The 27,758-nt window shown below is 35.5% G+C and overlaps 1 protein-coding gene across 2 annotated transcripts in view; it reads right to left on the minus strand.

The window, feature by feature from the left end:
• Window positions 1-27,758, minus strand: part of ankfn1a (ankyrin repeat and fibronectin type III domain containing 1a) — an 83,809-nt gene extending 56,051 nt beyond the window's left edge. The window contains exons 1-6 of one of the 2 annotated variants that reach the window (XM_084135542.1): window positions 27,527-27,758; window positions 27,337-27,418; window positions 26,098-26,222; window positions 25,679-25,852; window positions 23,109-23,341; window positions 10,592-10,815 (exon numbers count right to left, since the gene is read on the minus strand). In XM_084135542.1, the coding sequence (XP_083991668.1) occupies window positions 10,592-10,815; window positions 23,109-23,341; window positions 25,679-25,852; window positions 26,098-26,222; window positions 27,337-27,418; window positions 27,527-27,573 (885 nt within the window). In that variant the 5' untranslated portion in view covers window positions 27,574-27,758. Of the gene's footprint in view, window positions 1-10,591; window positions 10,816-23,108; window positions 23,342-25,678; window positions 25,853-26,097; window positions 26,223-27,336 lie in introns of both variants that reach the window. The other variant, XM_084135541.1, reaches the window with a different exon arrangement.

The raw sequence follows: 27,758 nt of genomic DNA on the forward strand, positions 1-27,758 counted from the left end.
GGAGTAAAATGAGCCTGGAAAGGCTTTAATTGCTTTAAAACACGAACAGAGACCAAGACAATACACTGCTGCTGTCTTTCTGATGCAGAACAGACATTGAAGGTGCACTGCTCTACTAAAAGTTTGTTCATCTTACACCGTATCCCAACTAGATGCAAACGCCTCATAATCACGTGATAAAAGGTATCTTTTCCATGTTAATTTAGAAGAGTTTTTGTCTCTGTGAAACGCGATGATAGACAGGGACAGTATTTTAGAAACGGTTTCTATTTCTGCAACGTCAAGGCTGGTACTGATTATGTGCATTATTCATTTTATTTAATGATTTTTTAATATCATTATGTGACCTTTATAGTGAAATCGACAATGGATAATTCACCTCTAAAGAAAGCAAGACATTCAAACTGTAAACTCAATGTAAACAAGTGTCAACAAACAAGTGACAAGTCTGAAGATTGAACGAAACTTCAAATCACTAACAGCATCAAATCAGCACAAAACAGAGTTCATTCATTCATATAAAGTGTAAAAGTACAAATTACACCTCTACACATTTATTCAGGAGGCATCAGCTATAAACCAGGAGTCTAAAAGCTCGTACTAAAACTGACACCTCCACTATCCTGGCACACAGCAGAAAAACGGGTCGCAGCTGTGCATACGGTGGACAGATAAATGCTGGGAGCAAACACTCTCACATTAGAATCTCACACACTGACAGACAGGAAACGGAAGCATTCACCAGCCCGAAATATCTGCTTGGATGGACACACATCTGGTCTTGTGAGCTTACAAGTGAAGACTCCCGAGACAGATGGCTTTGACCATTTCCCTTCATAAACATGGCAAATAAAAAGCACAGAAATTCTCCTTTTCACAATATCAAACAAGCATAGTAAATCTCTCCACTGGTGCATCGTAGTTGTTTTTCACATGAGCACTGAGAACAAAATGTGATGGAAACTGTTGCTTCTCCAGCTACAAGATACTTAAGTTACAGTGAAAGCTTCTCTTTTGAATAATTTGCTACACTACAAGCTAATATTGAATGTGTAAATATTTTTTTTTAAATATCAACATAATATATATCATATAGATATTTACTACTGTTCAAAAGTTTAGGGTCAGTAAGATTATATTATTTTGTTTCTACAGAAAACATCAAATTGATCAAAAGTGAAGACATTTATAATGTTACAAAAGATTTCTATTTCAAATAAATGCTGTTCTTTTTGAACATTCTGTTCAACAAAGAATCCTGAAGAATGCTTGTTTTCACAAAATATAAAAAAATTTCACCAAATCAGCATATTAGAAAGATTTTTGAAGGATCATGTGTTATAGAAGACTGGAATAATGGCTTTTACTAAATATTTTAAAAAAGATATTACTTGAACAGTTCTAAAGCACTGATTCATTCAAATAAATCGGACTTTCCATTATATGAGTGAGAAACATTGAGGAATGCACATTTGATTACTACCTCAGTTCACAGTGTGACAAACAACTATCACTATTTGTAAGAAAAAGAATCTTGTTACTGTAAAGTAAACTATTAGAAATGTCACTGTACTGTCAAAGCTATTTGTCCCCAAACAAATCATGAACCAGCCAACAGGAAATGCAATGCTGTCGGATTGTTTAGGATGAATCACTTGTGTTGTACTATTCCTCATTTGCAAGTCGATTTGGGTAAAAGCATCTGCATGAATAAATATGTTTTTCGTGACATGTTTAGAAAAAAATAACTCAATACAGATCAAGGAACCTGCATGGCGCACGATACACGTATAATTAGCGCGCTAATTGGACAAATTAGTTAGCATGAGCGTGGCTATAATTGCAGCCCATGAGGAAGCTGAAGGTGTGTGACCTTAAATTACAGTAATCAATAATTCACTTTGACTAATTTATATACGGCTCAGTCAAGATGCATATTGAATGGGAGGGCATTTAAATGCTAATTGCTTTGCAGCCAGAGCATCATTATGGACACCTGGTTTATCTGGACGCCTGGAGTCTTCTGCTTCTTGACCCTGCTCATGCAAGCTTAAAGGATCGTACTCGGCTGAAGCCGAAGTCTGTTTTCACCTCTGGACGTAATGAATGAAGCGAATAGCTTGAACTGAACTCAAATAACCTCTTTCTGTAGATTAGGTTAGGCAAGCACGGAGCTGACAGCCAAGACAGTCAAGGGCTTCTAGAACTTCTCACTTCACGGTGCTAATTTGAACAAGGCCTTTATTTTTCTATTTGTCAGTAGAGTAAACTGTAGCATGGTTGTTAAACCTCTCCCAGGCCCAATTAGGGGAGCAATGCTAGCATTCATAGCCCAGATCTCGCTTCTGGTCTGGGAGGAAGAGGGGGCTGTGGTGATGCCCCTGGCAGCCCAGTCCTGGCAGCTCGCAGCCCTTGTGGCAGCAATATTAAGTGACTGCAGAAATTCATGGCCTGCGCAGCCATTTTATATGTCTAGGTGTCAACCGGCTTTCATATGGTGCAGGCGTTCAGCAACACATTAGCAAATTGTGCCGTTTAATTATTCATTAGGGTGCTGTGGTGCGGGAACACACCAGCCTGGTGTGAAAAACATGTGCGTTCCCTTTGTGGCGATTACTGGCAATTCTTGTGTTATCAGGTTGAAGCTTCAATAACTGAAGATTGCTTTGCTACAAGCTGTTACGTAAGTGTGAAATCACTTTTAAAGTGATGATAAATGCTAGAAAATTATTGGTAACCACTTAATGGCCAACATATTAATTAATCAATTAACTTAATGTACTTTATGTTCCATATGCAAATGGTTGGTTGCCATATCCTGCAGTGTCAAATGCTAAATTCTAAAACTGTTCTAGAAAGAATTATTTAATAATTGCATGCAGTTTTTTTGAGCTTATATTAATTGAGAGACTGCATGGAATGTTTGTACTTTTAATTCATGCGTCAAAACGCAGAATTATTTAAAATAAAGTGGTGTGAAGGCAAAATGTGAATGGTGAAATTGAATACATTCATATACATTTTTACATAGAAAAAGTTGTATCAAGCACCCAAATGCAAGCATGAAATCTGAAAAGATTTTGTATTATTTCACATCAACGTATGTAACCCCCAAAATAAAAGTAATTTTTACCATGGTTTTTCAGTAGGGTCCAAAACTCTGAGATCACATTGAATTTCTTTTATTTTTGTCATGTAAATCAACAAATAAAAGTTCTCATTTTAATAATCAATGAAAAAAAGTAAAATAAATAAATATTAAGTATATTAATTAAGATTCTACACTCTTTCTAGACCACTAATGATGTGACTTGTAGAGTTCATGCAGCTCAAGTGCAATTTCGAGTGCATACAATGTATCAGTACAATATAAATTGTAATAAATTAAGTATTAAACTAGAAAATTATGCATAATAAAAGTCTTTTCACAGATAATTTTGGACCCCACTGTACCTTTTACTATATAGTTTAAACACTGATGGACTATATAAATAAGTTATGGAAAAACAATGAAATTCTGGCCATCAAATGCACAGCTTCTATTTCTCCTCTCCATAACTGGCATTTTCTTTTCCGTCTTAACGTGATTCTAAATTGATTCAACCCACACAAACAAGATGTTCATAAACATAAGAAATCAGAGATTCAAACTAGGCTGCTGCACATTTTTATGACGGTTGGGTACAACGCTGCTTTGAAATTGTTCTGCAACGTCTTCTGCCCACGCTCATCACCTTGGGCTAGACAGCGTCTCCGGCATGGCAGAGAGAGAGAGAGAGGGCAAGCTTGCCCCCTTATGGTCTCTTAATGAAGTAAACTTACATATAGGGCACTCTTAAAACCTGTAGAAAGCAAGTCTGTGGAAGTAGACCACTGCACCCCATCCAAATGAAAAGAAAATAGCCCTCCCCCGTTAGACAGCAGGAAAGTTCTCTTTTTGGCGGTGCTTGACTAAGTGGACTCTGTAATGAGTCTGGCCGCCTGATTAGAGTGATAGACATGCAGGAATCCGGCAGGCGCTGCCAGAGACCGCCACAACCAGGAGGAGGGGAGTGGAGGGGAGAGAGGACAGAACGTCTGAGAGAAGTCTGGAGGTAAACATCCCAGAAAAGTCCTAGCAGGAATGTAGACCTTAACTAGAGGCACTAGAATGAAGGGTTGGAAGGTGGTGAGTTATAGCGTACAATACATTAACCTTGAAGAGGGTGAATATGGAAAAAAAAACTCTGCAGGAGATGCTCCATACCATCCGTGAAATCATAGCAATTGCATGTTCTAAGGAGATGAACGTTTCCCAGGACAGGCGATGCTTTTATCAATCAGCACGGATTGAAATCCATCCAATCAAGTGTAGATGTTTGTTGAGATGCTAGCATGAATGAAGGTTCAAGTGGTTGTTCAGTAACTAGGAGGTCCATTTATCAATGATGTTCTTTTGTCTAAAGATTTTAAATAGATTACCCAGTGATGCCAAAAGCGTTAACACATGAGATTATCTCTGAAGAAACCATTCCTGGCAGCCAGTTGTTGGAATGATTGCTTTTATAAGCTTCTGGACCTTCTATCACATTACACTGTACGCTCTGAGCACCTTGAGCTAAAAGACTTTAACCTCAGACCAGCACTAACCAAGCACCATGGTAACATGTTTAACCAAGGGCAATAAATTGCTGCATCGGTCTGTAGCATCCAACGTATCTTTTGTCAGATTTTTCTCTGCAATACACAGCAGGGTTCAAAAGAGTCAGAGTGCATTGGAAATCTAAAATCCAAATATTATTTAAACCTGCTAAACAGATTTTTTGGGGTGGGGTGGGGTGGGGTGTTAAGAATTTAAAACAAAGAAACGCTCATGAAGAAAATGATTTGAAATATTTATGATTCTGTATTATTACTAGGTCAATAAGAAAATAAGCACATTTATGACAGCGACGTTGAGTTTTGAAGTGGTTTATAAATTAATTAATTACGATAGATAGATAGATAGATAGATAGATAGATAGATAGATAGATAGATAGATAGATATCTAATATTCTCATTAACTAAATTGTATAGTTGTTTTTCCTTATGGATTCAGTACAGATCTGTTGATTCATACTTTCTTATGTCAGAATATCAAGCCTTGGACAATAATACAGCCACAGGCATCAAAACAAATCTTCTAGCCTAGTGATTGACATAACCTGGCAACATAATTGCACAAAGAGCTGCAGACGGCCTTCCAGACTCGCTTTCAGGTACATTTCGATTGTAAAGGCTTTACTATTCACCATAACAAAGGAGCTCTCCACTGACATTTTCCATGCAGTCATGCCTGAGCTGTGAGCAGGGAAAAATTCTGGAATATCTGTGTAACTGTGTTTTCTACTGCCATAGGACTATAAAGTTTGACAACTCATCCAGAAGCATTCTGGGAATGAAAAAACGGAACTTAAGACTGGACACACACTTTTTTTTTTTTTTTTTTTTTTTTTTTTTACATATACATCACTTCTCAGAAATCCTTCTCTTTGGAAATGGCCCAATAATTAAAATGCACTGCTTTATCATGCCATGCGAGGCAAAAAAACACAAAAAACCCCCACCTGGGTGACATAAAAATTCTGCCCATGGTTTGAAAACAGAAAAAGCATAACTATCATATTTTTGGTCACAGAGCAATTTCGTGGAACAATTGTTAAGAAATTATAGGAGAGCTAGGAATGTATGAAGAATAAAATTTATGCTAAACTAGTAGGAAATTATCTCCAGCTGGACTGTAAATTCCCACTCAATCTTCATAACATATGCAGATTATCAATGGGCCTTGAGCCCTATTATTTTGTTAGCCAGGGTGGAGGGAAGAGTGCACACAAAACTGAAAATGCTGTTATTATTTACTCAGCCTCATGTCGTTCCAAACCCACAAAGACAAAATCAGACATTTTTGTAAAACAAAACTACATAACTCTTGCCCTAAGGATCCTAGGGACTTTTGCCTTCAAAAAATCAAAAAAGGACCATTATTGTACACTCTTAAAAATAAATAAAGGTGCTTGATTGGCATCTAGCTTCATGAAGAACCTTTAACATCCATCAAACTTTTCCATTCCACAAAAGGTTCTTTATAATGGAAAAAGATTCTTTAGATTTTTTTTTAAAAAAAAGTTCTTCACACTAAGAAAAAAAATTGGTTCTTTTAAATAAATAGTTCACTTAAAATGAAAATTCTGTCATCATTTACTCACCCTTGAGTTGTTTCAAACCTGTATGAATTTCTTTATTCTGCTGAACACAAAAGAAGATATTTTGAAGAATGTCTGTAACCAAACAGTCTATGGACTGTTATTATATATGGACATAGTATTTTTTCCTACTATGGAAGTCAATGAGGCACAAAATGAGGCACTTTATACCTGTGATTTCCCTGCTGACCAGGTAGTAAACCCCTACCTGGTCAGCAGGGAAATCACCAGAGGCGGACAGAGTACACAGCTACATTACTTGAGTAAAAGTACAGATACACCTTGCTAAATTTTACTCAAGTACAAGTAAAAGTACTACAGTCAGATGTCTACTTAAGTAAAAGTACTAAAGTACTTGTTTTTAAAAGTACTTGAGTATCAAGAGTACAAGAGTGCATTTTTTAAATATTGCATTACTGCTGCCACAGTGCTTACATTGGTAAACACAGCAAACACTTGAAGCGAAAACTATCATTAACTTGTTCAGAAAATTTAAATAGTCTGGCGAGGTGGGGCCACGGGTTGGCACATTCCCGGGATGCGATATTTTTTTTCCCAGGATGGTAGGGGAAGACTCATGAAGACCAATCAGGGATGACTTCCCTAATGAATATTCATGAGTCTTCCCCTACCATCCTGGGAAAAAAAATATCGCTCCCGGGATGGACCTGCTGCGTCTTCATCCATTGTTTCGTCCATGGTTTCGTCTCTTATCTAAATCTGACCATGGAGTTGACTTTGGCGGAAAGCTGAAGGTGATTTCTGATAGGCTGTCCCAATCAGTGGCGCCTGCACAATCCAATCACATTTGAGAGGGAAACAACAAATTGAGGGTTTCCAAGATGTTTCTTTTTTCCTTTTTTTTTTTTTTTTTTTTTTTTAGAAGAAGAAGTAATGGGTACTCACAGTTATGGACAGAAATGTAGTGGAGTAAAGAGTACAATATTTGCCTCTCAAATGTACTTGAGTAAAGTCATGAGTACTCCCCAAAAATGATACTCGAGTAAAGTACAGATCCCTCAAAATTGTACTTAAGTACTGTACTCAAGTAAATGTACTCCGTTACTGTCCGGCTCTGGAAATCACAGGTATAAAGTGCCTCATTTTGATCAAAATGAAGCAGTATCATAGACTGTCTCATTACAGTGATGTTGGTCACTGCATTAATGAGTAATTCTGGAATCTTCTCAACACAGATTTACTACCATAAATATACAAAAAAAGATCTGGAGCTGGAATTTGAGATTCTGAATGTTTTTTTGAGGGGCTCGCGGTGGTTGTCATCAGTGACGAACAGCAACAGCGGCAATGTTCTCTACCACACACAGCGCTCAGACACACACACTGTACTTCTCTATTGCTTTTCCATTGCTATATCTATCCCAATGAAATTACAAAATATTGAAAACACTGATATAAATCCACTAACGTATGAATCACTTTTGGTTTATTAAAACAAAATCTTATGTTAGATTACGGATTACAACCCCAAACTCTTCATATTTTATATTGTAATATTGTCTACAGACCTGATCTCCCGAGAAATACACTACATTTATGTAAAATTCAACCAATATACTGTACAATACACTATTTATCAAACACAGGTCCCACTGTCTCTAGCACTTTTTCCCAAATACTTTTAATTTTTAATGTGTTCCCTCACAAAGACCATTGTGAATACCAAGCTCAAATATATAAAGGCCATCTTGAAACCAATTATATAAACTGCAGTACGCACAAGATGATATCAGGGGTAGGCCATTATTCTTTCGCCAACATTTGTTTAATTACGTCTCCTGAGATCTAAATGAACTCGTTAAAGAAATGCAAGCCAAACTAACCACGCTAGAAAACAATTACAATCAATTACGATCAAGTACTGGATGTCTGTTTTTCACTGAACGACACAAAAAAACAAGGAAAATATCTGCATGTTATGCAAATCAAAAAATCTCTAAGTTACCAAGGTGTCTACACAATTGTGCCTTACTACACTTTTATAACGTTACGTAATCTGACTTTGAAACAAGAAGAATCCAACTTCATTCATTCATTGCTATGGAAACATTGGTGACAGAATGAAACCTGAACTGATGGGTGTCTGTGTGTGTCACATATCCAACTGAACCATATCAAGTTCCTTTACTGTTCCCTAACAACAGATTCCTGTGGTGTTCTGGCTACCACATCTACACATTATTTTCACATTATGAGCTCGCATCTACTCATACCATCTGCTTTGATGCATTCACAGCATTTCCACAAACCATTCTGATATTCAACACAGTTTACATGAAAAGGGATCTGATACCTCACAATATTTATACACAGTGTTACTTACTGCTCAATTGCATTTTGAAATCTATTGAATTATTTCCCCCTGATATTTCCTTCCTGACATCAGCATACTAATTTCTAGATAATTTGTGTTTATATTTGACTGAACAATGTTGAACAAGTCGCTACAAACGAACCTTATTTACTAGAGCGGCAGTAGATTAGGAACAGAGCAGCTACTTTTTACAAAAAGTAGTGATTATTTACGACAAAGCGCTGCATCGTTGGTTTTTATATTCCGTCACGACGTGTTTTGTGGGCGGAGCCTACCTGGTGGCTGAAAATGATAATTCTCCAGTGGAAATCTATGGAAGCCATGGAAAGAAATATTAAAATGGTAATTTCACGTTTGTTTCTCACAATTCTGACTTTTTTCCTTGCAATTCTAAGTTTATATATGCCAATTTTGAGAAGAGAAAAATTTGAATTTCGAGATAAAACTTTTTTTTCTCAGAATTTATATAAACTCACAATTGCAAGTTATAAAATCCAAAATGGGAAATATAAACTTTTTTTTTTTTTTGATGTAAAATGTTATATGTTTAAATATAGAGTGCAACAGATGGGTTCTGGAAGTAAAAAGTCCATTAATTTTCTCCATAGAGCGATGGAAAATTATCTGAACGATAATTTATAAACCTTTAAAGACAGACCTACTGTGTGCTACTACGAGGTTGTTAATCCATGGTACTCAGGTATGGTATTCCATCAGCCTGCATTATTTCAGCTTATTTTTAAAATAATTATGTTTAACAGCTGAAAAACTACATTACCCATGATGCTGTACAGAAAATTACACCCATCATAGTTGAAAAAAGCATGTTGAACTCTATGGCATCTAAAGCAGCGTTGATAAGTCATTTTCTTTTTAGTGAATCAGTTTGTTCAAACAAATTGGGTATATACTGTATTTATAATAAATATTTTTATATTTAAAGGATTACAAATATGGTACATAATGATAAACAGGAAAAAAAAGAAAAAAAATTGGATAAAAAAAAAGTTCAGTTAAATAAAAACGTTAAAATGTTTACAAAAATCAGTTAAAAAAAGATTCACCTTTTCATGTGACTCATTTTACGTTTTATTTGTAAAGCAAAATATTGAAAGTACTCCTGTGATTTATTGTTGTGTTCACCTTGATTATGATGCATCTAATTTTATTAGATACATTTATCTGTTTGGTGATATCTTGTTGGTTTTTATATTTTAATACGTCACATAACCCCTGAGGGATCCTACTTTTAATAGATGCATCCTGATCAAAATGACTTTTTCTCCATTTTATAGATGGTACGTTATCAGTAAACGACTCAAACTTGAAATCCTTGATGCTGCATTTTCAACATGTTAATTAGGTTTACATAAGATAAAGTTTAGTTTAAACCATTCATTCTGAGAAGTTCGAAATGCACAGATCTCATAGTTATTCATGGCCATGATCATTTGAGGCCGGCACATAAAAGCATACGTACATTACGAACGCTTCTTTATCTACCCCCTCTTAACATATACATTTATATAGTATACATAAAAGTTTTCACAGAGTTGCACAGAATCAGCTTTTTAACAAAGGCAAATGTATGCAGATCGAATTCATGTTCTGCAAAAGTCCCTAATGTAAGGTTACAAGGCAATGCGTCCTCAAAGCACTGACTCACTGGTGTAGGATGACAGATGAGTGTTCGCTGAATAGAAAGCCATGATCAAACTCCAGGATGAATTCTGGGCAAGCATGCCTCATTTTTGAACGGTTACACAACTGAACGTCTATGAAGAACCTCATAAAAATAACACAGCAGCTGTGAAACTGTCAAAACACTGTATGTGCAACATCAATATCCACCTACAAATGTGGACAAAACTAAGAGCTGTCCTTAAACACAAGAATATGCGCAAGTAAACAAACAAGACACTGCAATAAACAAGCAACGAAGGGCACATTTGTAACTTTGACCAATGTGGAATTCCCTATAGAGTCTGTATCTAACCTCTATTTGACAGCGATATGAGACACACCACTCACATTGATGTTCCTGAGTTTCTTCTTGCCCCTCTCTAGTCGACTGAGGAGTCTGTGATGTTCACTAGGAGTTTGCTGGAGAAGGCGGTCATCGACGGATATGGTCTTCCTAAGAGCCACTCTATCCCCCCAAAGCTCTGGAACACGGCTCTCTGAATTCCGAGGGAAGCGCTTCACTTCCGACAGTGGCGACGTCTCCCCTCGGTCACGGTCACGCAACACTGACCCTGAAAGAGAGAAACAGACACCTCAGGTGATAACTGACACCCAGAGAGAAAGAAAACACTAGAGAATGAGAACAGGACCAAAACCTCTCCTCACAAAAACACACATCTTCAAGAGATTGTTGTTTTTTAAATAAAGGATTCATACACTCCAAAAAAATATTTAGGCCTAAATTTAAGATTTATGTATTTTGATTGCATATAACATTTCAATCAGTTTGGATTACACGTATAAACAAACTAATAAATTGAATACGATGCACATTTTGTCAGTCATACATACGGTAGATGAAACATGAAAGAAACAGGATTTCTGTAATACCACTAATAATAAACTGAATGTGTTTTACAATAACCAGGTTTATATATTTATCATCAATAAATCCAATTTCTTTCAATCTAATACATTTGAACTAATTGAATATTGCTTGTTCCACAGCTAGCCATATCTTTATACTTTTTAACTGAATAAATGTTATTGTTTTCGCAATGAACACACACTGAGAAAAATGATTCGTTGAATTTAATAAAAAAAATTATGGTAAGTGGTTGCACACAATTGATTTTAGCTACATTTAAACAAATGCATTAAGTTGAACTAAAATTGATTAAGTTCAACTTAATGCATTTGTTTAAATGTAGCTAAAATCAATTTTGTGCAACCAATTACCATACAAAATTTATTAAATTCAACGAATAATTTTTTTCAGTGCATTTATGCTGATTCTAAGCTATTTTTAATAAATGAATTTTGAAAATTTAAATTTTTAAATAAAATCAAATAGATGCAAATAGCTAATAATAAACTATGCCGTGATTTTCAAGTCCAGAAATCTTGCCTGCATCATTTACAGTATGTATGACAAATATGCATACGTTTATTAGTTTATGTTAAAACTCTATAATCCAAAAGGATGGAAAATTGCTATGCAGTTCACATGCATAATCATAAATGTAAAATTTTAATTTAAAATGTAATTTAAACAAAAAATGTAGTGTAGAAAACAAGGGAAGTACACATTTGGTACAGTATGAATAATAAAAAGGAATACATATTATGACTAGTCAATTCTAACCACTTTGCAATAGCATATTTTAAATGGCCCATCCTTTCACTTCCTCTCAATTCTCATTTGACCTGCTCTAATTAAACTTCCCACTGCTTCTCTGGTGAGTCATGTTTATAACAATTTCACCGTAATGAACAAAGCATAAAAAAGACCAACTATTGTACCACATAGAAGAATAAAAGTTGTCAGTTAAATGGGTGAAAATTCACCTCAGGTAACATTAAACTGTAAAGTATAAAAGTATCTTGAAGATCTAAAAGAGCTGCTCATGTAAACTGGAGGTTTATAATGTAAACACACACACGTGCACCGTATGCCACTAGGATTGTAAGCGGGGTGTTTGGTTTCTCTGTACCATCAGCTGGTGGGCAGCAGTTCTGGCTCTTTATCCGCTGAGCTACTGCATGATTCTGCCTACTCCACTTACAATTAAAACTGCATGAAGACATCGCTGATTCGCTGTTATCGTCTTCGCCTCAGAGACTGTTGTGAAGAGAACCTCCTCTGAAGCAGAGGTCAAATAAACATTTATGAATTTGGTGTTTTAGCTAATCCACTACGTTTTGCATAGAATTGTAATGGTGTCCTGACAAAACCCTAACCATTTTGATAACCAAGCTCAGATATATGCTAATTTGTGAAAACAATCATCAATTTGCATGAATGCGCTGCACACAGATTATATCAGTGGTGAGTTATTTCTGCAGCACTTGTTTAATGACAAGATAAAGATGTACGGAGAGGTAACTCCCAAAGGAAAATACACAAGCCAAACTGAACAACAAAAAATACACTGAGATAGATAGTAACACTTTGATATGCGAGTGTTATTTCAATGACAGGCACTTTTATGCCCCAGGGGTTGACAAATTTATTATGATAATTGTTTGTTATATAAAGGATTAAAAACATTTTAACATGCCATCATCATTTATTTTGATGTATTGATGTGTAAATTTGTAATCTTTTTTATTAGAACTATTATTTTTAATCTTAAAGGTGCACAATGTATCAAAATATCACACATTTACATATTTACAATGGATTGCGATATATAAACGATTTAAGGCTACTTCAAAACAAAGTTTTAGGTCAACACATATAGCAGAGAAACGACTGTTACTTACGTGTGACTTGTTTGACGTTAAAAATAATTATTAAAGCTACACTCTGTAGGATTTTCTCCCATCTAGCGGTGAAATTGTTTATGACTACCAACTGAATATTACTTTCTATCCCCTCCCATTCCGAGGGCGTTTTAACTCCTACGGTGGCCGTATTATTTCAAATCTGCCGGCAGTCGCGAGTAATCTTCCCCTCGCATTCGTCACGGTGCCACTGAGTGTCAAAACGCGAAAGGCGAAGCTTGAATTTCCAGGTATGTCCCTCTTTGGCTAATGTACTTTCAAGATGGAGGCGCAACATGGCTGCCGTCATTCAAGCGACTCGCTCGTATGTATTCAGATTCTACGCTTACGAGAATACTTGATTAGTTGGTAGAAGTAATTACAAATTAATGAGCACATATAATTTTGAAAGAACAAAGTGTTTTTTGCTAAGAATCAACTTAAAAAATTACACAGTGTAGCTTTAAGCGCACCCAAAGCGCGCGCACAGAAATACGCCTCTCAGACAGCGTGCGATCCCGAATTCAGTTCTCTTTCACGGCTTATTGCATTTGAATGGTCAAATACATACAGTTATGTCAAAATGCCTGTGTTGGCGAGTATTCATGTAAACACAGTCGGTTATGTCTTAAGTGAACGTAAACAGTTGAGAAAGAAATCGGATTCGAAGCATTAGGTCTTAAAGTGGCAGCAGCCTAATACAGTATTCTCATCTGCACCCCCCACTGCCAGCCATTGTAAGTTTGTGAAATTACATGTAATTACTTTAGATATATAAAATGCTAGCAAGACAAATGAGTCCATTAAACATTCCCTAAATGTTTAAAATGTCATTTTCTCCACATAATGGTATTAAATTCAACATACTGTAATGTGAGATTTGGTCAAAATATCTATGTGTAGATGCATGCTTTTTTTGGGTTTTTTGAAAGATCACAGAGCAACGACGTGCCGGTATTTGAAGGGAAATAAAACATTCAATAATGGTATTACATGATTACCATATTCATGTACCGCTGTATTTACATGGCACTCCAAGGTTCTTCAAACAATACCCTAGTATTACCATGTTCCAGAAAACCATGGTAGCACTAGTATAATGGCATTTTAATGCTGAACAGCCAAGATGAATGAGCCACAGCAGAAAATAATCACAGTCAATTCCCAGACCAATTTTCTGTGTTCCATTGAGAAATTCACAAAAACTAAAATCCAATGAAAACCTCAGCAAATTATGCCATTTGAGGATTCTCGTGAGTTACCCAGGTGTCAGCCCAAGTGTGGATTGCACGCTACAGCCTTAAACTCTTATGTTATCTCACTTGTCAAATACACAGACTTTAACTTTGTTAGCTCATCGCTATGGAAACGATGCATGGTGACAGTAGCAAAATGAAACCTGAACTGATGGGTGTCTGTGTGTGTGTCACGTATCCAACTGAACCATATCAAGTTCCTTCAACTGGTCCCTGATGACAGATTCCATGTGGTGTTCTGGCTACCGCAGCTAGACATTATTTTCACATCATGAGCTTGCATCTACTCATACCATCTGCTTTGATGCGTTCCCAGCATTTTGAGCATTGGTCCACACACCATATTGATATCTGACATGCAAACTACATTATTAAAACAATATATTATATTGCCAACTGATCCTGTTTGTTGCACCCAGATATTCATACCTCTGTTAGTAGTTGAATCTTTATACGTTTACTCAATATTAAGCTTTCTAGGTCACACTGATGAGTCACCAACACAGAAAAGAGGTTTGAGATTTAATCCCAACAGTCTGATGTCAGCATTGATTTATAACCGAGCATCTCTGTGTTGTGTGAAGCTGTTATATCACATCACCTGCAGTGACACTATCCGTAAACCCTCCTACAGCTTGAGTGAGATTCCAGGGCTGAGCGCGCTTAAAAATCGAATGAGCCTGAGAAAAATGGTTTTACAAATGACCCCACTTTAAAGTCAAATAAGTGATTAAAACACAAATTATAGGAGTGATCCAATTTGTCCAATTACCCTTTTTGTTTGAAAATCATCTACGGATGGACACAAGGACGTCGGCGTGTTGATGAAGCCCCGCGGCTGTCTATCAAGCGAGGTCGAGAGTAAAGCATTCGATAAGTGTAATTTAACACCAAGTCCAACTAAATTAAAGACGTGAGAAGAATCTTAAGACCTTAAAACAAACACAGCTGGTGCTAATGATCCCAGTTTCCATGACAACGGTTTGGGATCCATCTTCGTCATCCTCAAAAGCAAAGGGTAAAGAGGTGCTGGCTCCAGGGTCACTGGTTTGTTCATTCATCGGGAAGGCCATACTTCTTGCCAAAAGACACACAGCATGTCATCGGGTGTCATTAGAGGAGGACGACCCGTCTATATTAACTATTTAAGGAAAGATTAGCAACATATTTGCTGATAATCTACAGGCTAGTAGGGAGATTTAATTACATTGCTACTGTACAGGATTAAAGACCCCCTGTGGTGAAAATCAAGTGTATATTATGTTATGATATATTCTTCACTGAGTTTCTATGATGTTCAAAGCGTTTCTAAGGTTTTTATTTTCTAAGGTCTGATTTTTAGAAGGCAGCTGACTGATTCTGAGACGGCGAACAAGAAAAGGTTTGCGTAACGTTAGCAACACATTATTAGCTTTTTGATAACGTAGTCAACACTGTAAAAAATTTAACCGTGATTTTTACGGTAAAAAAACGGCAGCTGTGGTTGCCAGACCTTTACCGTCAAAAATACAGTAGCAACCCGTTATTGGTTTTACAGACTTAAATTTAAATTTACAGTAATAAACCGTATTTTATTATCTGATATAATGTGAATTTACCGTCCTATTGAAGTATTAATATCTGTTTTGTACCATTGTAATACACTGATAACCACCAATCACAGCAGTGATGATAGTCACATGATCAATCAAAGCTCATCACAAGCAGCTCTTCCACAAGAAAGTTAATACTATAGAAGCTGCACAGTGTCATTCACACCATCACGGTAACACACATGAAATTTTAAAAATGCAATAAACATTAATTTAACAACATTAAATGTAACATAAAACCCTAATGTACATAACTGATTAGAAAAAACGAAAAAAACTATGAAGAAACATAGTTATTTCAACAAAAATACATCAAATGTGAAGTGTCACACAGGGAATTGTGGGAATGTCAATTTACAGTTTTTCACTGTTCTTTTTCACTTTAAAAAACTGTAAATATAACGGTATTTTACAGTAAAATTACATTAAATGTACCATTAGATCTATCACAGTTATTTACCGTATATAGTTTTTAACTTTTTTATGAATTTGGTGTTTTAGCTAATCCACTACGTTTTGCATAAAATCTTTTACCGTTAAAATTACGATAATTTTTTACAGTGAAGCCGAATGCTAATCATATTATTTACCGTTATGCGTCCAGCGTTGTAGAGAGCGATACATGCCATTGTATGAGTGAGTGGAGGCGGGGCTCATTTACATATTCATGAATCCGCGTATACTAAATGAAGCAAGGGTGCAGAGTTACATTCAAGCTATTTTAAGGCATGAATAAAAAAAACTCACAGGAAAAAACTTTTAAATATGCCATTTTGGTGATCAAAGATGAGTTATAAGGGATACAATTATTGACTACAGTGGGACATTAAGTAGTAATCATGAAAAAATAAATAACATTTATTTGCAATTAATTATTATTTTTTCTTATTTTACTTCATAAAAATAATAATATAATAATAATTTTAATCATAATAAAAAAAAAATGTTTAAATGAATAATGTATCAATTAGTTTCAATTAATTGTTTAATAAATAGCATTTGCAGCTTAAAGGGTTAGTTCACCCTAAAATGAAAATTCTGTCATCATTTACTTACCCTCATGTTGTTCCAAACCTGTAAGACGTTCATCTTCGAAACACAAATGAAGATATTTTTTAATGAAATCTGAGAGCTTTCTGTCCCTCCATTGACCGTCTACGCAATTACCACTTTTAAGGCCCAGAAAAGTAGTAAAGGCATCATAAAAAAAATCCATGTGACCTCAATTACTGTATATGACACGGCGCGAGTGCTTTGTTTGCGCAAAAAAATAACATAATTTACCACTTTATATACAAAATATTAATCTCCAACACGCGTTCATGAGACCACCACAACGCATGCATGTTGTGATGACGCAAGAGCAGATGTTGTTGCGTGAACACGCGTTGGAGATTAATATTTTGTAAATAAAGTGGTAAATTATGTTTTTTTGCACTCGTTTCACTTCATAAAATTGAGGTCACGTATTACTTTTATGATGCCTTTGCTACCTTTCTGGGCCTTGAAAGTGGTAGTTGCGTAGGCTGTCAATGGAGGGACAGAAATCACTCAGATTTCATTAAAAAGATCTTAATTTGTGTTTCTAAGATTAACAAAAATCTTAAGGGTTTGGAACGACATGAGGGTAAGTAAATGATGACAGAATTTTCATTATTGGGTGAACTAACATTTAAAATGAAAATTATGCAAAGAAGAAATTTGCAAAGACACAACAACATTTGCTCAACCAATAACATGAGTTTGGGGGCTGGATTATATGTATGACAGACCAATGACAGATGGGGGAGTGTGTGGTCATTATTTTTGTAATCTGTATGGTGATATTAATTGCTTAAGAATTACACACTGCAGCTTTAAAATATGTGGTATAGATAAATAAATCCATTAGCAAAAATAACCACATCAGGAACAAAGTGAACAGCGTGATCTTCTGTAATTGTGATGTTCATCCGCAACACCAGTGCAAATCATCAGACATTAAATACAAAGTGGCTCCAATCCTGTTTAATGCTGAAACATGGCTGTGTGGTTAATCACCAACAGTTTGAAGGACAACTGACATTTTAAGGGAAAAGGAACAAAGGCTTGGGAACAGAATGACCAAGCTTTTACTGCCCTACAGCACGTCCTGTTATTACGGAATTAAATTCAATAGGGTTGAGAAACAGAAATAAGTAAATCCTTTACACCTCAATCCTCTCTTCTGTTCATTTCTGTGTACAAGCTCAAATGCAATAGTGACCTCTACTGGACGACTGGAGTAGTGGATGAATTAGAAAATGCACAGCTCAATATTATCAAAGTGCATCAATTAATCTAAAAAATTATATCAGAGATTAAATTCATTATGTCTTGCTATTTAAAAGCAACATAAAGATAAAGATTAAAAATGCAAAGAATACATTAAAATGATTATAAACGACTTATTTATTAGTGACAAGAATAAATTGTTTTAATAAGTTTTTCCAAGTTTAAATTAAATTACAGATAACTTATTTGTAAGAAAATAATTTAAATTACATAATATAAATCTGTATTATATGTCATTTGATTTAAAGTGTAAAATGTACCATTAATGTAATTTGATTTTAATTAAAAATGAAAAGATTGGGGTCTGAATTTTCAGCATCATTACACGTGATCAGTGTCACGTGATCCTTCGGAAATCAGACTAATAGTAACATTACTTATTATTATCAATGCTGGAAACAGGTCTGATTAATGTTTTTGTGGAAACCGTGATCTTTATTTTTCAGGATACTTTGATGAATAGAAAATAATGCATCCCTGAATAAAAGCATTCATTTATATAAATTAATATAAATAAATAAAAAACTTAGTGACCCCCAAACTTTTGAACAGTAGTGTACATAATCTGATTTAACTTAGAGAATGAGTGTTTGAGTGTTTTTGTGTAAATAATTTTTTTTATTTAAATAGCAAAATGTAAATTTTACAGAAATTTAAATTTTTATTACATAATCAGAGTTACACCAACAAAACAATGAATAAAAAGACAAATGAGTGAACAGTTCTCAACCAAACAGTTGATGGACCCCATTGACTTCCATGGTAGGAAACAAAAATACTATGGAAGTCAATGGGGTCCATCAACTGTCTGGTTACCGACATTCTTCAAAATATCTTCCTTTGTGTTCAACAGAAGAAAGAAATTCACACAGGTTTGAAACAACTCGAGGGTGAGTAAATCATGACAGAATTTTCATTTTTGAAGTGAACTAATCCTTTAACTGCTTTTACCCAGACAACCCTTTTAGCCTATAATTTCCGGCTTGTGCCATTTACCAGTTCCCTGTACATAGGGGTTACCTAACCCTGATTGTATCATTTAGTACATTAAGGCTCACGTCCCCAGGTAAAAAACAGAGAACTCGGAGGCTGAAAACAATCCTCCAACAGCACTCATTCTATTACACGGGATGGTGTCATTAAACAGAAGATAACACCCAGCACCCATAGGAGCTCTTTGGATAAAATTTTGATTCTGACGCCACAGCTGACATCAATATGTGCACTGAACACTTCTGTGGAAACAATTCCAGAATCCCTAGAGGGGGATCACATCAACAACACTTTCCTTTTCATTCCTTTCACTTTTAGCCCAAAGGTGAATCTAGGTATGGAAAACACAGTGACTTTAACAAACCAAACAAAGGTGTGGAAAACACTCTCGTTGTTTACCATCATGCTTACAATGGCATATAGGCTGATGTTTTGCAAATCTTTGAATCTGATAAAGATTCAACTAAAAAAAAACTTTCATTAAAGCATGTTTCCTGTGCTAAAGTACACTGCGTCAAACTGACATTTGATCACATATGCTGTATGTTCAGAATGAATAGTATGTAAAAGAGTACACTACTCTTCAAAAGTTTGGGTTCAGTAAGATTTTTTAACCTTAATGTTTTTGAAAGAAATCTCTATTGCTCACCAAAGCTCAAAATACAGTAAAAATAGTAATATTGTGAAATATTAATACAATTTAAAATAACTACTTTCTATTTTTAATAGATTTTAAAATGTCATTTATTCCTGCGATGCAAAGCTGAATGCTCAGCATCATTACTCCAGTCTTCAGTGTCACATGATCCTTCAGAAATCATTCTATTATGCTGATTTGCTGCTAAAGAAACAATTTTTTACTGTAATTAATGTTGAAAACAGATGTGCTATTTAATCTTTTTGTGGAAACCATGACATATTTGTTTCAGGATTCATTGATGAACACAAAGTAAAAAATAAAAACAGCATTTATTTGAAATAGAAAACTTTTGTAACACTATAAATGTCTTTACTGTCACTTTTGATCAATTTACTGCATCCTTGCCAAATTAAAATATGAATTCCTTTCACTAAAAAAATCTTAGGGCCAGTTCATTCCAAGGACGAACTATAAAGATAATGATAAAGATATATAGTTTTAAAAATATTAAATAATAACAGAGTTCCCACCACAGCTATAACGATAACGGCACAGTGAAACAATATCGTTGAAATCACTTTCAGAATGATTTTATCCAACTGATGAACGATAAAAACATTGACAGCCAATCAGAATCCATCCTGCTGTAATGAGCTCAAGCTTTTATAGCGGCAGACAAGCACGCGCTTAGAATAAACAGAGCGATATCATCTGCTGGTGTGGACGCTTATATAGTTATCGTTCTTGGCTTGAACGGACTTTAACTGACACCAAACTTTTAGTAGTGTACACAGTATGCAATGATAAATGTTGTAAACAGTATACACTATGCTGTTGCCATAATATTGTCACACTATGCACAACATGTTTCCATTTACCAAAAAAAACTCTAATTTAAAATGTTTATCCACCTTATATGCAATATTTTAAATCCACCATGGATATAAAATACATTTATTTTCCATTTCATTACATTTATTGTAAATATGTAACGTATTGTTACAGTCCGAACCCTCCGGACTGTAACATATTATGAAACTTTTCATACTAGAAATAGAGTGAGTGCATTGTATCGTGGGATATACAGTGTTCCCCAGTGTTCTTAAATTATTGTACAGTAGATTATGAAGATTATCTGGGTATTCCATACATACATACATAACATTAGTATATGTGTATATATACTGCACATTCATACTATTTACTGCGAAAATAGTAAGAGTAGTATGCTAGCATTCTGAACACAGCCTCATGCACTCTTAAAGTGATAGTTTAATTTTGGCATTATTAACTCACCCTCATCTCATTCCATGGAATATAGCACATGAGTTGTGTGGACTTCTTTTATGATACTTTTATGGTGCTATATCCATACATACAGAAATAAAGTCAGGATTGGAACAACATGAGGGTGAGTAAATGATGACAGAATTAACATGGCGAACAAACTCTTTAACAATCTTCCAAGAGCACCCTCCACTGTTTACATACCAGTCATACGCTCTTCCAGAGATAGGCAGAGCTGTTTCCTGCCATTCTGTGCCACCCCTAAAGATAGTGATAATACTCTTTTGAAGGGTAGGTGGGGTTGGAGGGTGACTTCTTCATCTCTAGGTACCAGAAAATGTTGGTTTCCCTGACAAGTCCTTGTAAAATAAATTGCTCATTATGCCATCCGTAAGGTTCACCACTACTATTGCGAAAGCATTAATGAACATCGCCTGCAGGGAAGTGCCACAAATAAACCTGCAATTAGGAGTCATTTCCACATACAACAAGAACGCTAATGACAGAGTCACCTCTGGCGATCGGCAGCATAACAGCATGAACTCAAAGATGAGCTTGGTTAAAACACTAATATTAAAACATACAGTGTTCTGTAGGATATCCTCATTATTTACAAATGTGCAACTTAATTGCTGTGTCTCATCTCTTTTTGTTTCAATATGAAATGTTTTAGTCTAACACTCTGGCAAGGTTTTCTCAAAGTTATGAAGAAATGGGAAACACTTTATTTTAAGGTGACGTAGTTACACGTTACTACATGTACTTACTATAGTAATAACAGTCAAATAAATTATGCATAATTACAAGTAACTAACCCTAAACTAAACCCTAACCCTAGCCGTAACTCTATAGTAAGTACATGTAGTCAATTAATATTAATATTGAGTAAGTACAATGCAAGTACAATGTAACTACGTCACCTTAAAATTAAATAAAATTGTTAATAAAATTGTTTGTTCAAAGTTATCTGGTATTTAATAACATTATTAAAAAACGGGTCCCGATTTATATTAAGTGGCTTTAAGTACTATGTATTTACATCGAAAAATAAATACAATGTACTTATTGTGTTCATGTTGTATTGTACAACACTTTTGCTGCTATTGAGGTGTGATATGGGTAAGGTTAGGGATAGGTGTGGTGGTATGGGTAGGTTTAAGGGTGGGTTAAGGTGTAAGGGAAGGGTCAACAGTGTAATTACAAATGTAATTACATAAATTAATTACAGCTGTAATTACATACAGGTATTTTCAAAATATAAGTACAATGTAAAGTCCATTATATCAAATTATAAAGTACATAGTACTTACAAAGCCACTTAATATTAACTGGGACCAAAAAACGTGTTCATGAAACATTGAGGAAGTATCATTCCCATGTTTGCAAAAAATTATAAAATTGAATGTTCCAAAAAAATAAAAACATTTATAAAACATTTTTAAAAAACTGGATGCTCGGGGAACATTCAGAAATAAAGTTCTCCATGTGAACGTTAGCAAAACGCTCTTAGAATATTTTTTTGTTAGTTGGGAATACATTTGCATTTTATTTACCTAGTTTTCACAGCATCATCATTTACTATTGGTAATTGCAACAAAACACAGTGAGAGTATCATTCCCGGCAGAAGCAATTAGCTAGATTACCCAAGTCATTAATTTTGCAGAGAACCTTTGCCCTCGAATTTCACAAATATGTGTGTCAAACTGTGCAAATTGCTTGATGAAATTGGATGTAACAGGCAATCAAGCAAATAAAAACAAACAGCACCGCAAGCAATGCTTGGCGAAACGTAGAAAACGAGACTAGAAATCAATCCATTCAAGACTTCCAAATGTGCTTCCAACTCAAATATAGAAGTTCAAACACCGAAACACTACACGTATATATATTTGACTCGCTCAAAGAAGTTTCGAACCACAGCACTGGCACAATCATACATACAGAGAGCCAAAAGAGTTTTGGAGAAGAGGTGGTATCTGAAACTATGATGAATGGATGCAGTTTGTGATTGGCATACCTGATGCGTCCCAGTGCAGTCCTCCGGGGCTGGCTGCCAGGCGCCGCCGTTTCCTCACGCTCACACCGCCATGACAGGAGTCTCTGGTGGGCTTGGGCAGGGGAGTTGAGGTGGTCCGCAGGGGCGATGAGGAGTGAGGGGAGGCTGAAACTGGCAGGAGAGGAGAGGGTGGCAATAGATGGGTTTTCCTCTCCTGGCACTGGCTCAGATGACTAGACTCGTTCTCCGGGGGCCTGTGGAACGAAAGAGATTTCATTTCTGCTGTCACTCCGCTATAATTAGCTGTCATAGCGTGATGTTTTCATGATCACAATTGAGCTCCCCCGTACCGCACAGCGTGTCATACCGGCGGTGAAAAACGCAGGTTTTTCCATAACAATCAACGCTGAGAAAATTACAGCTTTAGCTGGATGTCAGAAAAAGCAGGGAATTAAACATGTGTTGAGAACAAAATGTTGGAAGGATTATATTATAGACATCAAGCAGTATTGGCAATATTATGTGCACAATTTAATTCTTAGTTTGAGAACAATCTATTCTAAAAAATAGAACTAAATTTGGAAGATAAAATATATATCAATGCAATAATACATTTAGTAGAAGCCTCAATAAAATAATAAATAGTTCAATCAAACACCAATTTGATTGAAAACACCCTTTTTTTCGGTTTAGGAATATAGTACCTGGAATCTGGAAGGGTATAGCTTTGGCTTTTTCTTGATCCTCTCGTGTGAGATCCTGATTTTTTTCTTCTAAACAAAAACTCAACAATCCGTTCCATTGCAAGCATGATGCCCTCGTGCACTTCTTCTCTTCATGTAAAACAAGTTATTAAAGATTTTCCATTTGATTCCGTATGAGCCATGAGCAGCATATTCAATTTGAATGCACCTGCAAGATCTAACGCCACCGTTTTTGCCCAGGACTTCCCATTGCTAAAGCCTTTTTATAGTCAAATCAACAACGTAATTGCTCTAGGGTAAAAAGAAGGCCCCTGGTTAAAAAAAAAAAAAAAAAAAAAAAGAAGCAGCCCAACCAGCGTTCATCGCACAGCATTAATATTAAATTGCACCTTCAGCTAAAGTGTGCCAGCCGCACACACACAAAAGCCATATCAGTCTGTCAAGAGTCAAGTGTAGCGCATATCTGATGGTAGAGTTGCTTTTGTGAGGCTTGATTAACTGTAGCAAGTTAAGAGAGGTTTCCAGTGAATGCTTTGTTTCCACTGAGAGATGTAATAACACCATCGCAGTATGGAGCCCGGCTTTTTGTTTTTAATAAATGGCTCTGCTTAGGCTTATGAATGTAGCCTGATTACATAAAGTTGGATGGCAGGGTGTTTCTTCTACCCCAGGCAGGATAAAAGCAATATTAACTGGTCTTAGTCATTGTATGCACTGCATTTTTGTGCCTAGTTTGTAGCGTATGGTTTTGGGTGTTCTGATGATTCAGTTTTTGTCGAGACTAGTGCTGCATAAAAGGTAGCTGAGAAGACATGATTGGTTTTGATTGGCTATTGAAACCACAAGAGCCACAGTGATTCAACATGTAGTAGGTTGGCTGGTACTGTCAGTGTAATTCTCTCTTCTCTGCACGGCTCTTAGTTTCGATATGCATTCAAAAGCGTGTATAAAGAAAACAAGCATGTTTAATAGGACTCTCAAAAGTAATCAGATGTTGTTAAATATGGAGTGAAATGTTTATTGAGAACTAAGAGAACTAAGAGTCATTTAAATGTCAGTCACAATCTGTACAAATTAGTACATACTCACATATCTTTTTTGAAATAAATGGTTTGCAGATGTCTGGCTATGTCAGTGTGTTCTGCTAACAAGAAGGTCCAAACACTGACTTGTGTAAACAATGAATAAACAATGACATCATGTGGTCAATACACGAATTACAGTCTACCAACTGCAGTCAATCAAACATAAAGACATTTTTTCTTGAATAGTTGAAAACAAAATGTTTTACTATATATATATATATTTTTTTATATATATATATATATATATAGTATTTTTATGTATATATTGATTTTACATTCATTTGGTAATTCAAATTGTAAATATATTTATGATTTTAATGTTCAGTAAGGCTTTTTTTCCTTGATAATTTCCAGCTGACTGTACATTATCTCAGTTATTGCATGCTACTTACCAAATAAATAAGCAAAAGGGATATTTGAGCTGGAATTATTTGAATAGGTAAAAAGAAAGATACCAAAGAATGATACGAGAGGCTTGGATTGTGCATAATGTGTAGGTAACTGGCTGTCAGTACTCAATTTTACAGTTTAGTGGTCATTACACACACACACAAAAATAGAATTGGGTATTCCAAAGAGCTGTGTAATAATAAAATAAGCGATTATGTATTTGCATGTCCATAAGATAATAAAGCAAGACACTGCTAACCAAGCTAACAGTCTAAGCACACAGACATAAGATTTCTGGTTGGATATGAAAATTGTCTTTAACTGAAACGCCTACTCTAAAATGCCATCAAACTGGTCTGTAACAAAGAAACAGGAACTAGCATGTCTTAAAATTCGCTCACAAACACTTTACCTGGATTCTTTGTATGTGTCTCCATTGTCATTCTCATGGGAGGGATTGTCGTTCTCGTGGGAGGGTGTCAGCATGGAGCAAACTGAATCCCGGCTCCTGGGTAACAAAGTGGAGGGCATACACAGCCACGTCTCCAGATCAGAGAATTTTGAGTAGCTCAGCATCTCTAAAACACTGAAATACAGGAATACAATAATCATTCAGTTTTGCTTAATTAAACCTATAAATCAGAACTAATAATACAATATTTTTAGTTCTTTATTGTATATATATTGTTTTCATAACATAAATATATAATCATATCATTATATATATATATATATATATATATATATATATATATATATATATATATATATATATATATATATATATTTGGTTTTTTTGTGTGTGTTTTTTTTTAATAGTGCTTACAGTACCTGTCCTCTCCCATTCCAGGGATTTCATATTTCTCATTAGCTGTGAGGCAACCATATGGTGTTTGTGATTCCTGTGGAGACAGCAGGCAACTTTTCTCGGTCTCATAAGACATCTTGAGCCATTTCTGAGCACACAAAGAAAATAGTACAACCTGTTAGTGTACTATATGCTTATCATGGCAGGTTTTCTTCTACAACCACTAATGAAGCCAAATTACACAGAAGCCAAAATCCACAAAGCTAATGTTTTGGACCTGAGGTCACTTCTCAGCACAGGTCCCTGCTGGTGGTGCCAAACAGAGGCTGGATAAATAATCAAGCCCGCACACATTACTAATGCCCATTCAGCATATACAGTATCTGACTGACATGTTTTAGTAGCCTTATGAGAGCAGGTCTAGTTGTCACATGGTGGAGCTGTCAAACAGGTTATATCCCAGTAACTATGGTTTAAGGCTAAATGTGAATTCTGCCCTATCCTAATATGAAATTAATATTTTAAATGTAAATATGAATTAAAATATTACATTATAACAAGAAAAACAAAAGAATATAAATCTATGATATGAACAAAGTTTAATGCATAATTTCATTTAGCCTCCACAACAAAAGCAGCATCAGAGCCGACTATGCTACTGTTTACATTTTCTACCAAAACCAAATGATAAAAGATATTTTAATGTTAACTTTTACATTTGGCTGTTTCCTGTTTTACTGTTTACATTAAAAGGAAACCTTTATGGGTGGTTTAATGGCAGGTTTCATTGTGGCAACTAGTGTGACAGCATTTCCTGCTATTGGGGCATGTTGTCACATGAAAATATTAATAAATGATCAGAAACTTTTTATCCATGGCAGTAACGGTGGAAATGTTCAATGGATTTTTGTAGCCTAGACTTTAATGAGTGACTAAACATAAAGTCGACTTCCAAAAATAAACAATCATGATAAAAATTCACTCCCTTAATCACTAACGTTACAGAAATTACTTTAAACAAATTAGCTTTAGCATATAGGTGTGGCTCCGAAATAACTTTAAGATCTTCTCACATTTTTACCATCACAACACAGTTCATATCCCACATGCATCCATCTTTAATTACTCCTCTTCCCAACACTCCACCTACACTTTGCAAACACTTCAGTTGCGATGTACAGTGTAAAGTTTACACAGTTTCACCTCCAGGGCAGACAGCTTCATTGAATACGAATACTCGTTTGGAAAAGGAGGGAATGTACCTCTTTGTTCTCCGGTTCTGGACTCAAGGAACCGCGGCGGATCCTCAGAACATCTGCATCCTCTTCCCGTAAAAACCTGAAACTAGACTCAAAACTTCCCGTTACGTGTCTTCCACTCAGGCGTACTGAAAAGTCGAACTTCTGCGACTGCATGTAGGAAGAAAAGCAAAAGATTTTTTGCAAAACTCACCAAATATGATCTCTGTTCGCCATCAGGAAGTGAAGAAACCCTGTCATCTGCTTCGAAGATACTCTTTCATCTCTGTTCAATAACTATAAACTGTTCCACGGAGTAATGTTTTGATAGCCTATGTTTTGCTAACGAGTGTATACACTTCATACATGTATGGACGTAAAAATGTCGATTTTCTTTGAAACCCGTCCTGTTCAGATTTCTTGTACTTGTCTGTGTAAGATAAGAC

The sequence above is a fragment of the Abramis brama genome (assembly GCF_963993115.1).
Source record: "Abramis brama genome assembly, chromosome: 14".
Classification (NCBI taxonomy): domain Eukaryota; kingdom Metazoa; phylum Chordata; class Actinopteri; order Cypriniformes; family Leuciscidae; genus Abramis; species Abramis brama.